At 48.2% G+C, this 14298-nt stretch overlaps 1 protein-coding gene across 1 annotated transcript; it reads right to left on the bottom strand.

The window, feature by feature from the left end:
- Positions 1-6121: 6121 nt before the first annotated feature.
- Rem2 (RRAD and GEM like GTPase 2) lies at positions 6122-10292 on the bottom strand. The gene is made up of 5 exons (XM_070041940.1): positions 10133-10292; positions 8594-8935; positions 8304-8377; positions 6994-7201; positions 6122-6636 (listed from the first exon to the last, which is right to left on the bottom strand). Exons 1-5 carry the CDS (start codon positions 10233-10235, stop codon positions 6341-6343), a joined length of 1023 nt encoding a protein of 340 aa, XP_069898041.1. The 5' UTR covers positions 10236-10292; the 3' UTR covers positions 6122-6340.
- Positions 10293-14298: the final 4006 nt, after the last annotated feature.

Genomic DNA, 14298 nt, shown 5'->3' with positions numbered 1-14298 from the left:
AAAGAAAGGACAGGAAGGAAGGTCCTTCTTGCCTATTTAGGGTCTCTAGTGAACTTGTCTCCATCATCTACTCACATTCTGTTACTTCTATTTTTTCCTCATAATGTAGTGAGTTGGTCACCATTTCTCGTCCATGCATTTGCTCAGGTGATGTCATCACAGAAAATACTTTCCCTCTTCCCCCATCTGTCTATAGGCTACATATCTTTCAAGGTCCAATTCCTAACATATGTCTTCCAGATGTATTGTTTATTCCAATCAGAGTTGCTAGAGCTTGTGATGTGGCCTATTTTGTGACCTTTTTAGATCTGTTTTAGCGTTATCATTACCTCATCCACCTCCCCAGCTTAACTGCAAGCTACTTGAGGACCAAGGACCATAACATATATGCATTTGTTATCCCAGAACAGTATTTGGCATATGTTTGGTACATGAGAAAAACAAAATGTCTTCAAGTACTTGTGGATGAAAGATAAAATATCCTAGAAAATTTTACTTACATTGGTGTAGATTGAAAATAAAAATATGTGAGAATAATAAACAAACATGTGGATCCCATGAGTCCCAAAGGATTCTATCCACAATCCTAGCACCCTCTCAGAAGAGGAGACCCTTGCTCCAATCTCTCTAAAGCAGTTAGATGTAGCAGGGCCTAAATGCACAACTGTAGCAAAGGCCCAGAGTAGAGGGATTCCTTCCCCTCCATAGGAACATGCTCTCCTTTGGTCACTCAGAGCAGAGCATGCAATCTATGTTCTGGACAAGGAGGTGCAGTTGTGGGAGCAATAGGAGATGCTAAGAGAGCATAGGCCTCTTACAATGGTTAAGAGGAGCACTTGAGAAGGTTTAAGAAGCTGGCATGGGCAGCTCAGGCTTCAGGGCCTTTTACCAATCTCTCATCCCCGCTCAGACCATTACCTCTATTGCCTTGATTAGAGAGAGGGAGAAGAGTGGCCTGGCTCTCAGAGAAGACCCCACCTCTCCAAGTCTGGCATGAGCCTGGCTTCAGCTTCCGTCTGTTCTGCACTCTTCCCTGTAGGCGTCTGAAGGGAACACACAGATGGGTCGGCTGATGGGACTGGCTGAGCTGGGGGAAGGGAGATTCTTGGTGTGTAGCTCCCCTTCCTGGGGGAGGACCTGCCTTCATTGACACCTCTATTGTACAGTACACATGCTCGAAACTTCTGTCACATGGAAGGCACTGGTCCTTTCTGGATCCTCCTTCTTTTCTTTTGCCACATTTGGCTATAGATAATTTTTTTCCTTCTAGAACCTGCCCTTCCCCCTTTGGCAGTAGCCACTACAGGCTCCATTCTAGTTTCTTCACTACCTTTCTGACAGCTGCTTCTCAGCATTATTCATCTCTGTCCCCACAACTTTTTTTGGTCCTTTCTATGGAACACTGAGGGTTTATTGTAAATTAGTTTACTTAATTTTAAGCACCAATAAATGGCATAGTTGAAAACTCAAAGGGTAGAAGAAACACAATAAAAAAAAAGTAAACCTATCCCTGTGTTCTTCCCGCCCATGTACAATCAGTACTACCAGTGTTGTGTAAATGACTGAGTGTAGATACATGTTAATCTGATGAAATCTGTGAACTCTGTCCTCAGATGCATTACTGTACAAACACATCAGGTTTTATCTGCCATTTTGTAAGAATCCCAGAACTCCATCTGTTGTCTTGTATTAAAGATTTCAGATCTCTGTGCAAACTGAAATGCAGGACTCTAGTCAAAGAATTTCAGGGCAGAAACAGGCCAGACCATTGAACCATTGAACTAAGTGTGGCCACATGTCCATAAAGCTAGCCCTGCAGCTCCTCTTTTTTTCTGATTCTTGTACTTTTCTCTCCCTCCCTCCCCCCTCCCTCCCCTCTTTCTCTCTGTATGTGAATGTGAATGTATGCTGTTAATGGAGCTTGAACTCAGGGCCTCACTTGCTTTGCTGTTTCCCTCAAGGTTGGTGTTCTACTAGATAGGCCACACCTCCACTTCTGGCTTTTTGGTAGTTAATTGGAGAAGAGTCCTTCACGTGACTTTCTTAACAAGGCTGGCTTCCAATTATGATCCTCTGATCACATCTCCTGAGTAACTAGGATTACAAGCATGAGCCACCAGCATGCAACAATTGCACTACCATCTTTATGATGATTCTTCTCATGTCTCAACTTGTTCTGGATTTCAGATTCATCTATTCAAAAAACTGCTGAGAGCCAGGTGCTGGTGGCTCATGCCTATAATCCTGGCTACTCAGGAGGCTGACATCTGAGGACTGAGATTCAAAGTCAGCCCAGGCAGGAAATTCCATTAGATTCTTATGTCCAATTACCCACCAAAAAAGCCAGAAGCAGAGCTGTGGCTCAAGTGGTTAGAATGCTTGCCTTGAGCACCAGCGCTCAGGCCCTGAGTTCAAGCCCCAAGACCAGCACCGAGAGAGAGAGAGAGAGAGAGAGAGAGAGAGAGAGAGAGAGAGAGAGAGAGAGAGAGAGAGAGAGAGACTGAAATTCCATATGAACATTTCAAGCTTAGCATCTCCAAAATAGTGTTCACTTACCCTCCTCACTGTCACTGCCTTCAACTCCTAGTTGCTCACCTTACTCCTACCATTTGTGTCTCATACACTTGTTACATCCCATAAATGTTTTGTTTTTTTTATTTTTATTTTTGCCAGTCCTGGAGCTTGAAATCAAGGGCTGGGCACTGTCCTGAGCCTCTCGGTGCTCAAGGCTAGCACTCTACCACTTGAGTCACAACACCACTTTCAGCTTTTTCTGTTTATGTGGTACTGAAGAATCCAACCCAGGACTTCATGCATGCTAGGTAAGCACTCTACCACCAAGCCACATTCCCAGCCCTGCTTTTTGTTTTGAGATAGTCTCACTATATAGCCCAACTTGGCCTCAAACTCATAATTTTCCTATCTCAGCCTCCTGAGCAATTCTGACCTTCAAATACATGCTTCTTTTTTTTTTTTTTTTTTTTTTTTTTTGCTATTTTCCTTAGAATGGCCCTTCATCACTCTCCCAGTGTGTCACTGTTACTGGCCCCTGACCTTGGCTCCACCTTGTCTCTGTTGCTACAGTCCATCTACCTCTCCCCAATATCCCAACCATGTCACTTCCATATTTGGAGTCTTTCATGGGCTAACTTCCTACCAAGTTAGGCACAAACTCTTTTGCCTTGGCTAAAAGCCAGACTCTCTGTGGTGGGACTCCAAATCTTCTTTTCCATGCTCATCTTCTACCCCTCCTCTTCATGTCCCTGAGGTTTCAACCCAACTGTACAACCATCTGGTCCCTTATTGGCCCCATGTGTTTTCCTGCTTTTAAATTTTGAACTGCTTCTTTGCATAGTCCTAGAGTTTAAAGCTTGCTAATTCTGCCATAGCCATGTAATTTCTCTGACCTTTTCACCACAACTATTGCATATGGCTCTGACCATAGTGTCCCTGCATTGCTTCTTCTGTATTTCCATCTCTTCCTCCCTTCCTCATTGGAAGGTAGAAATCTCAGATTCAAAGCTAAATAAAACTGCCATATAGTATCAAGCATCCAGTGGAATTCTTAGTCCTGTTTCTTACTGGTAACCTGAAGCAAGTTACTTAAATTGTTTATCCCACTCTCACGAGGTAGAATATCTTATATAGGAGAGTGGTATTATTGCTGTCACATGACCACTCAGCTGAGACAGTCCCCCTTAGCTCTTCCTCAGCTGCAAGGATTTCGAAAACATGTCATCTCTCCATCAGGTTCTGGGAGACTGCATGTGGTGGGGAAAAGCCTGGCCCTCAGGTACTCAGGTAGTTATATTGTGTGTCTAGGGGTGAGCAGAACTGCTGCCTCTGCTCCCTTTGTTCAAACTCACGGCTCAGGCAGCAGCAGGCGTGGGCGTCCCCAGGGGAGGCAGTGACAGCTTCAGTACTCACACGGGCTTTGCAGGTGACAGCTGGGGCTGTGGGGTTCTGTCAGAGGAGACGCAGGCAGACCCCATCATGCTTCAGCTAATGGGCAACCTTGGTGGATATGCCTCTACTTTAACGGAGCCCAAGTCAAAGCTGAGCAGCTCTGGAAGGTAATGGTAGCTCCCAGCCTGCTTCCTGCAGAGTAGGATAGGACAAAAATGGGACCTTCAGCCAGACAATAGTGGCTCACACCTAGAATCCTAGTTAGTTAAGAAGCTAACATCTAAAGATCGCAGTTTAAACCCAGCCTGGGGAGGAAAGTCCATGAGATTCATCTCTAATTAACCACCAGAAAAACAGAAGTGGAGCTGTAGCTCAAAATAGTAGAGCATTAGCCTTGAACAGAAAAACAGGGATAGCACAGAGGTCCGAAGTTCAGGCCTTATGACAAAAAAAAAAAAAAAAAAAAAGAAGCCGGGCGCTGGTGGCTCACGCCTGTAATCCTAGCTACTCAGGAGGCTGAGATCTGAGGATCGCGGTTCAAAGCCAGCCCGGGCAAGAAAGACCGTGAGACTCCTATCTCCAATAAACCACCAGAAAACCGGAAGTGGCGCTGTAGCTCAAGTGGTAGAGCGCTCGCCTTGAGCTGAAGAGCTGAGGGACAACGCCCAGGCCCAGAGTTCAAGCCCCACGACCGACAAAAAAAAAAAAAAAAAAAAAAAAAAGAGAGAGAGAGATGCGGCCTTCAGTTTGGAGACTTGGTCCCATTGTCTCACTGTTACTAAATTAGTACTAAAAGATTCCAGCCTCTTTATATGTCCATTTTTCAGTTATCTTTTTTTTTCAATTATCTTTTTTTTCTTAAGTTTTAGCAAGGATTTATTTTTAGCATAACAGAGTTAAAGCAGAGAATAAACGAGAGAGAAAGAGACATAGGAAAAGAGAAAAACATTGTTTGCTCCCAAGAAATGGCAGTTAAAGGCTCCAACCTGACTCTGTTATACGTATTTGTGTGTGTGTGTGTGTGTGTGTGTATGCGTGCACCCATGCATGCATACGTGCATGCATGTGTGAATCCTGGGGCTTGAACTCAGGGTCTGCATGCTGACTCTGAGCTTTTGAGGCCAGTGATCTACCACTTGAGCCACAGCTCATGAACTTTCCAGCCTGGTCTGTCTTCGAACAATATCCTCAGATCTCCAGAGTAGGTAAGATTACAGGCATGAGCCACCAGCCCACAACTTCTCAATTATCTTTTGTTGTTTGTGTATATGTGCCAATCCTGGGGTCTGAACTCAGTCTCTGGGCACTGTTCCTGGGCTTTCGTGCTCAAGGCTAGCACGCTACTGTTCTCCACTTCTGGCTTTTTTTTTTTTTAAATTGGAAATAAAGGTCTCACAGACTTTCCTGCCTTGGCTGGCTTCGAACTGCAATCCTCAGATCTGAGTAGCAAAGGTTACAGGTCTGAGCCATGGGTGCGCCACTGACCCTATTATCTTTAAAGGCCTGTTACCCTTTGAAATGGACTACCCTACAACCACAGCCTCCCTATAAATTTAGGTCCTTTGCTCCTCTGGGCCTCCTGAGTTTTCTTGTCTAAAACAGAAGTTTCCATCCACAGCCATTCCTTCTTCGGGGGATCCAAAGACAAAAAGCCAACATGAACAGATGGCAATAGAAAAAATTCTTTATTGGAAGGGAAAGGGGTGGTCCCTTGCTGGTGCCTCCTGGGCCCTGGCCAAAGGGATTGCCACCACTCATCTCTACATCCTGGCAATCTAAAGGCAGAAAGTCTGTTCCACCTCACCTTTAATAACCTTAAAGGGGAAGTGCCACGGTGGACTCGTAAAAACAGAATCTAAACTCAAGAATAGCACTTCCAAGCCCTTGCCTTTAAGAACTAAGTTCTTAAGGGCAAAGTGGACCGGTTGCAGCAGGTAAGAGCCAGAAAAATTTCAGAAGTCTCTGGAAGAAGTGTCCGAGTTTTTACCTTTAAGATTCTTTAAGGTGAGGCATGTTCAGAGTAGAAAGGAGGTCAACTCCGTCCAGGAGTCTACAAAGCACTTTCCAGTTCTAGTTTTTACAGTCTCTACACAGGAAAGGTGGCCTAGCGTGAGTTAATAATAAAGCAAAACCCCTGGCAGAACTCTTTCCCCCAGTCCTGCCCCGCCCCGCCCCGCCTCGCCCCGCCCACTCCGCTCCACGCCGAGGTCCTGTCCGCGCCTTCTAAGCGCTCCCTGCCGCTAGCTGTCCAATGACAGCGTGGTGGGGGGAGGGCAACGCCCGCGGGCCCCTCCCCCGGGTCACACCAGGGCATCCTGGGAGTTTTTGGTTTCCTAGACGGCCTCCTTAAAGGAAGCCAGACGGGGGCGGGGCGAAGGGGCGGGGGCAAAGGAGCGGTGGCTATGGCGACTGCCGTGGTCATAGCGACCAGGGCTCAGAGCACTGAGAGGTCGTGGCACGACCTGGAGCGCTGCTTGAAGAACTTGGCGTTGCGCGGCACCAGGTTGGCGAGGAAGCGCTTGGCTTTCTTGGTGAGGCTCTCGCGGCGCGCGGGCGGCGCGGGGCCTTCGGGGCTGCCAGACTCGGGGCGCGGCGCCCCAGTGCGGCCCCGGCCCCGCCGCAGCCGGATCTGTCGCACGACGCCCTCGAAGAGCTCCTGCGTGTTGTGGTGCAGCGCCGCCGACGTCTCGATGTGCTTGCAGCTCAGCGTCCCGGCCAGGTGGCGGCCCTCTGTAGGAAGGGACTTGTCTCAGGCGCCCGCCGGGCTTCGCGGTGCACCCGGCCAGGGTGGAGCCAGCCGAGGTCGGGGCATGAGGTGGAAAAAGGGAGGGACTACCGATTCCAACCCGGAGAACCCATCTGGTGGTAGGGTGATGGAGATGCGAAGGGGAGGGCGCAAGAGTGAGGGAGGAGAAGGGATCCCTAGAGCTGTAGGATAGCTGTTTGGGGCTGTATTGATAGCCTGGGGCTAATGACAAGTGTTTGCACACCAAGGAGGATAAAACCAGGCCCTGGGGAGAAGAGGTGACCCAGAGGGAAGAGCATTCTTTTGAGGTTGGAAGCATGGAATTGGTTTAGGATACACACCCTCCAGTGACACCTCCCGGGAACGGGCCAGGTCACTCTTGTTTCCAACAAGGATGACAGGAAGGTCGTGGTGGGGCCTCCCAGCCCGAAGCCGAAGTAAAGTCTCTGGAACTTTGGAAAAGCTTCGTCGATCAGTGACTGAGAAGACGATGAGAAAGGCATCCCCGGTCTGAAGACAGTGGTCCTGCAGCCACCCTCCAGAGTCCCCCTGCAGATGAGCAGAGAATGTTAGGGCTGTGGTCATAGAGGATTCTACCCAGCACTTCAAGATGAGGAATCAGACTGTGAAGGAGAAGCCACTTGCTTAGGACAGCAAGCTAAGGAACAGCAGAATCTCCACACCCACTGTATATTTGTTAGTAATGTGAGCCCCACCTGGGAGACCTGGGGACCTAGGATCATAGACTAAGCCATTCTACTGTGTGTATGTGTGTGCATGTATGCCAGTACTGGGGCATGAACTCAGGTCCTCCTTGTCCTCTATCCCCAAAAGGCTGGCACTCTACCACATAAGTCATTTCTTCCACTTCCAGGTTTTTGCTAGTTAATTGTTGGTAAGAGTCTCTTGTATTTGTCTATCTGGGCTGGCTTTGAACCAAGATACTCAGATCTCAGCCTTCTGAGAAGCTAGGATTGTCTTGGCTCCACCTGCTTTCTTATGATTAAGCTCTTGAGTCAGAAAAGAATGCTATTCAAGAGTATATAATTGGCCTGGGAAGGTGGCTCAGTGGTAGAGTGCTTGCCTCTTGTACACGAGGCCCTGGGTTCCATTCCTCAGCACCACATAATCAGAAAAAGCCAGAAGTGGCGCTGTGGCTCAAGTGGTAGCCTTGAGCTGAAGAGCTGAGAGACAGTATCCAGGCCCAGAGTTCAGCCCCCATGACCAACAACAACCACAAAAGAAGTATAAAATTGAAGAGTATCTCATTTATACAGTAACTATGTTCAAATATTGAGAAGCCCTCATCCCCTCCCCTTGCCTGGTACCCCAGAGCCCTGAGCTGTTGTCCTGTTTTGTGACACTCCTAGGCAGAATAATTTATGGATGGGGTTAATTTCTGGGTGTCCAGCCTGAACTGAAGTTGCAGGATTTGTCAAAGTTAGACCTTAACTTTCTCCAGAATCAGGTTTTATGGCCATTGGCCATAGTGTGCAAACTAATATGGACCTTTGCCGTCTGAGGGGATACAAATGAAAAGTAGTGTTTCATAGAGAAAATGGGACTTCAGTCCCACTAGCCCTTGGCCAGAATGTCATTCCCCATTCCTTCCAGTTTTGTCAGCTGCTTGGAGCCACACTTTAGTCCTCACCTGTTCCCAGATGTCATAAACAACTAAGGTCACTTCCTCTTTATCCACCATGATGCGTCTCTCATAGGTGTCCTCTGTTGAGAAATAGCGTGAGTAAAGCCAATTAGGTTTTCCATCACTTGTGAGGCCTGATAACCAGGAGCACCTCAGATTTTAGCACCAGGGGACCTCCTCTGGGGAGACTGCCACAGAAAGCACTTCTGTCTTTCAGGGGTTGCTTATGCCAAGAGTATTCATCCCTGATTAGGGCCCCCAGGGTCCCCTCAGCCCATGAAACCTCCCCTAAATACCTGAGTTCTCAGGGTCATGAGCTGTGTCCCCTTGGAGACCGCCGAAAGTGCCTGCTAGGGTGCTCTTGCCCACGCCACCTTCCCCGACTAGCATCACCTTGAAGATGCCATCCTTTTGGGCAGGAGCTGCCTCTCCTGAGCCCAAGGAATCAGAGGAGCCAGAGGATGAGGCCTGAGGTGGCCAGTCAAGTTCATCCACAGCCTGGGCCCGCCGCAGCTGGTGCTTGTAAGGCACAGGCATGCTGCCTCTTCGTCTGGGGGCTCCCAGGGCAGAGGGTGGCCCATTCCGGTCCAACCCTGCCAACAGTTTCTCCTGCTTCTTGAGAAGTGAAGCATCTGCTTCTGGAGGAGCAAAGGAAAGCCATGAGTGGGATATACCCAGCCATCTGCAGAGAGCTTAACTCAGGTCTTTCCAGCTTCAGAGGCCTAGCCACACCCAGTCAATGACCATGACCCACGGAAAACTGAGCTCTCTGGCCCAATCCTGAACACTAAAGTCCCCCAGAACTTCCTTCCAGAGAATTAACATGAGATAGATCTTCCCCACCATGGCCTCAGCCATAACCTGTTCAAAACATGCCTCGTGCAGGGAGGCACCTGTGTGCAGGCTCACACCCACTCACACTTTACACTGACAGTCACACCCCTAGACTAGGCCTCTGCCCCTGGGGGTAGCTCCTTCTACCCACCCAGAGCCTTGCCTTCCATTGCTTCCTGCACCCGTGAACCCCAAACTGAGGAGGGACAGAAGGGATGAGAAGCTGAAACAATCACCCGGATCCTAGGGAGTAGGTAGGGGCAGTCAAAAAAACTTTGTAGGGAATCTGTTTCCAGAGCTTTGTAAGATAATGTGTATGTTAGTCTGTGTGAGTGTATGTGTGTGGGGGGGTGGCTGCTTCCTGTGGCCCCATAGGTGAGTACCCTCCGGTACACTGCTATGTGTGAGAACCCTGCGTCCCTAGCTGTCCCTGGAAGAGAGAGACTTTTGTGTTGGTAGAGAGGTGAGGTGGAGAATGTATGTTCGTGTGCATGAGAGTGAGGGTGACAATGCAAGGGTCAGGGTAACTGGAGGAGGAACAACAGACATAACAAAGGGGGATGGAGAGAGGCTGTAAATAGCACAGGATCAATACTTGGCTGGCAGCCAGGGACTCCAGGAGCCAGAAGAAACCCTTACAACAGGTCCCCAGGGAAGGCCCCCACCCCCACCCCATGGGTGATTCCCAGGCTTGAGGACTGTCGTTTTCTTTCTTCTCTTTCCTTTGGTCAGCCCAGGCCTGTTTGGAATTAGACTGACCCAGGAGCCACGAACCAGTTTCTCAAAGCAGAGCCCTGGGAGTGATGGGGGAAGGGGGCGTTTGGATAATTATTTTTCCCCTCCACCCTGTCCCACCCAGCCCATATATGAATGGAGTCTTCTCCACTTCCTTACTTGCTTCATCCCTCTTGCTGATTGAACCCCTATTGCTGACATCCCCACCAAAGCTTCAACTCCCACCACTATGGTTTTAGCCAGAACCTGCTCAGGTTAGTCCTTACCTGGTGTGGGTGTCCCTGGTGGGGAGGCCTGCTGGCTGCCGGAGGGACAAAGTGCTGTGGTTTCTGTGTCCATGTCCATATCCATATCGTGGTCCGTGTGCATCAGTGTGCGTGTGCATCCACACAGGAGTGCAGACCAGCAGCTTGTGGCACCAGCTCCCTCAGCAGCTCTGTCAGCTTTCCCCTTTAAATACCACCCCCCCCCCCAGCCCTCCCCGCAGACACCTGGGGAAATTGTCCCGCCCCCTGATGAGGTCACATATGCTAATAAGCAGTGATGTCAGCGGGATTCCCTCCTTCGGCCCCCCTCCCTTTTCTTTGTGTCATTTCCCGCTGGGAGCAAACTGGAGGCAGAGCAAGACAGAACAAAGTCGGAGGGGTTGAAGAGGCAGGTTAGAGGGTTGAGCTGTGTGTGGTGTGTGTTCCCATGAGTAAGGAGGCTGAGGATGGCAAGAGGCAGAGATCCAAGGGACAGGTATTTTGGTCAGGATACAGGACTATGTGTCATTTGTCTGTTTCCAGCTTCTTTCCGCTTCCAGCCCAGAGCACTGTTCAGTGGCTAAAAAGGGATGAGGGACATAAAGACTGAAAGCTGATCTGAAAGATGAGACAGAGGGACAGCCAACCTACCACACTGTCACCTCCATTTTGCCTCTTCTGGGCTAGGAGCCACATAAGTACCCTTGCCCAGTCTGTCCCCTAGGCAGCTGCTTTGTTTGGGAAGCTTCATTCTGCAACTGAGTTTAGGTAAGTGTGGGCTCCTCCACCTTCTCTCCTTCACCACTAGGTCCATCAGTTAATCAAGAGAAAGGAGAGAGACAAAGCTGACTCACAGTGGATGTTTACCCCTGTGTGTAGCCAGGGCAGGTGGCCCCTTTACAGTCCCTTTTCTGCCCAGTTCCTTTGCCCTTCAGATTCCCACCATTGGCTTTCCAAATACCTTTATGATGGGGGTGTGGCTTAAATGAAGTACCTGCCTTGCAAGTGTGAGGCCATGAGTTTAAACCCCAGTATGGTGTCCCACACCAAGAAAAAAAAAATGCTTCACAGTTGCATTTATATCTTTTTGCTGGTTAATGGGAGAAAAAGTCTCTCGAACTTTCCTTCCTGGGCTGGCTTCAAATAGTGCTTCTCGGGAAGCTGGGAAGTTGGCTCAGAGGTAGAGCCAACTATTGTTCCCAATACTAAGAGGCAGTCTTGATATTTAAGACAAGGAAAGCAGTATGGTGAAGAAATGAAAAACAATGCACAGCTTTAGGAAACTCTTAAGTGGGAACCTAGTGACACCCCACATAATTGCTTTAGAGACAGGCTGCTCAGCTACTCTTTGAGCCTTGGGGTCACAGAAAGGAAAGAATTCAGCAAAGTATTGGCAAACCAGGTGGGAAGAGGAGATCAGAATGTGTGCTGGCTACCTAAGAGCATCAGAGAAGCACCACACCTGTAATCCTAGCTACTCAGTAAACTTGAGAGGGTCATGGTTAAAGCCAGCCTGGGCAAAAAAGTTCACAAAGCCCAGTTCACCAACCAAAAAGCTGGAAGTAAAGTGTGGCTGAATTGGTAGAGTGCCAGCCTTGACTTGAAAGGCCAAGTAAGTATGTGAGTATGGCCTTGAGTTCAAACCCCAGTACAGGCAGAAAGAGAAGAGGGGGAGGGAGCAGTGGTTCAGCCTGTAATCCTATCCATTTAGCTCTGAGAAGCCCTATTTTTTTTTTTTTTTTTGGGTCCGGTTGTGGGGCCTGAACTCTGAGCCTGAGCACTGTCCTTCAGCTCTTCAGCTCAAGGCTAGCGCTCTACCACTTGAGACACAGCGCCACTTCCGGCTTTTTTCTTTTTGCTTATGTGGTGCTGAGGAATTGAACCCAGGGCCTCATGCATGCAAGGCAAGCACTCTACCACTGAACCACCTTCCCAGCCCCCTAAGTAGACTTTTCTGATGGAAGAGGTGGGTGGTAATCTTGGGGGATAATGTGCAGTGGCAATTCGTTTATCTAGAGATCAACTACAGGGCAGGGTTTGAATGACCAGAAAGGTCTCCACCAGCAGCTAACAGTCCTCAATGACAGCACACTTATCTTGATTTTAATCACAATTTTGTATGTCCATGTGTGTTCTGGTAGTGGTGCATTAGAAGCACATTTAGGGCAGCAAGTTATCCCTGATAACCTAATAAGAAGGGAGTTGATCTCACACCTCTTAAAGCACTCATAAACATTTACAAAGGGGTCTAAGGTCATGCTCCAAGATTACTTAGTATTAAGGCAAAAAAAAATTCCCCATGGGTATCACTTCTAAAGACATAAGAGGCATTAGTTACCATGAATGGTCCACTGTTTAGAAAATTTTCCAGCTCTCCTGAAGATACAACTTTTTTTTTCTTTTTGTCAGTTATGGGGCTTGAACTCTGGGCCTGGGCATTGTTCCTGAGCTCTTTAGCTGATGGCTAATGCTCTACCACTTTGGGCCACAGTGCCACTTCCAGTTTTCTGTTGGTTAATTGGAGACAAGTCTCATGGACTTTCCTGCCCGGACTAGCTTTGAGCCATGATCTTCAGATCTCTAGGATTACAGGTGTGAGCCACAGGCACCCAGCTTTTTTTTTTTTTTTTTGAGACAGGATTTTCTGTGTAGTCCAAGCTAGGCTTGAATTTGTAATCCTCTTGCCTCAGCCTCCTGAGTGATACCAAATGTATCAGTTTCATATTTTAGAAAATTTCCTTCCAAACCATATGTTACTGTGGGATTGTTTTAAATTGTAAAGGTCCAGTCATAATGGCATACTACTGTAATCCCAGCACGCAGCTGAGGCAAAAAGATCATAAGTTTAAGGCCTATCATGGCTACATAGTAAGAACCTGTCTCAAAATAAACACACACACACACACACATCCCTAAAGGAATGCACCTTACCTTTCTGAAAACTCACTTGGGCTGGATTCATTTCTGTGATACTACGTAAGAGTGAGAAGCAGTAAACCCTAGCACCAGTTCTCTTCCACAATTTTTGTCTCCCTTGGTCCATTCATGAGTCATGGAAGTAGCTAGGATTTTCCTTTGAACAACATTCCCCTCCTGCTGAAAGGAGGCAGTACTTTTACCTGACCAGCACTCAGCAATGGGAGGTGTTATGGGGTACTCCCATAAAATTTGGGATTTAGCACATGCCACTGGTTCACACTTATAATTCTAGCTACTCAGAAAGCTAAGATTTGTAGATGGCAGTTTGAAGCCCTGGTAGAAAAGTCCATGAGACTATCTCCAATAAACTGCCAAAAAAGCTAGCAATACAGCTCAATGGTAGAGCGCTTGCTTTGAGCAGACACTCAGGGGCAGTGTCTAGGCTCTGAGTTCAAGCCCCCAGGCCCACCACATATACATACATACACATGGATTCGGAATGAAATAGAAGTGTAGCTATGTGGTAAAGTGCTAGTCTTGAGTGAAAAAGCCAAGTCAGACTACAAGGCCCCAAGTCATGCCCCAATACTGACACACACAGACACAGACACACACTCACATACACGATTTGGAATGGGACCAAGCTGGACCTAAATCTTGAATCTATGAAATAGTGTTGACAAGCCCTAGGGCAAGCTTTGTTTTCAGGGTTAAGTACATGTGAGAAAGGACCTGGCACTCAACCGGAGCCCAACTGGAGCCCACCCTAGTTGCTCCTAAGAGTCTGGCTACGTGGCTGGGGTCTCTTTCCCTTCCTAACAGAGCCTGAAACCTAATTCAGGCCCAGATTCTTGGGGAGGGGGGTTGCTTGTGGGGATTGAACTCAGGGCCCGAGCACTGTCCCTAGGCAATTTTTCTCAAGGCTAGAACTCTACCACTTGAGCCACAGATCCACTTCCAGTTTTTGAGTGGTTAATTGGAGAGAAGAGTCTCATGGGGACTTTTTTCCCTGGGCTGAGATCCTCAGATCTCAGCCTCCTGAGTAGCTAGGATTACAGGTGTGAGCTACCAGCACCCCACCAGAATTAAAAAACAAATTTTTGCCAGTCCTGGTGCTTGGACTCAGGGCCTGGGCACTGTACCTGAGCCACAGTGCCACTTCAGGCCTTTTCTTTTTATGTAGTACTGAGGAATTGAACCCAGGACTTCATGCACGTTAGGCAAGCACTCTACCACGAAGGCACATCCCCAGCCCCAGAATTTTATTT

This window comes from Dipodomys merriami, unplaced genomic scaffold (assembly GCF_024711535.1).
Source record: "Dipodomys merriami isolate MVZ:Mamm:240054 unplaced genomic scaffold, mDipMer1.0.p SCAF_1, whole genome shotgun sequence".
In the NCBI taxonomy this organism is placed as follows: Eukaryota; Metazoa; Chordata; class Mammalia; order Rodentia; family Heteromyidae; genus Dipodomys; species Dipodomys merriami.
Note: the sequence above shows the minus strand (reverse complement) of the source record. Positions and strands in the feature narration are given on the sequence as shown.

Excerpts from the sequence above, each read along its gene's own strand:
- Rem2 (XM_070041940.1), bottom strand. The coding sequence starts at position 10,235 with ATGCACACGGACCACGATATGGATATGGACATGGACACAGAAACCACA. Across the intron at positions 8,378-8,593 it reads TCATGACCCTGAGAACTCAG|AGGACACCTATGAGAGACGC; the intron begins GTATTTAGGGGA and ends ATTTCTCAACAG. Across the intron at positions 7,202-8,303 it reads TTTATGACATCTGGGAACAG|GGGGACTCTGGAGGGTGGCT; the intron begins GTGAGGACTAAA and ends GCTCATCTGCAG.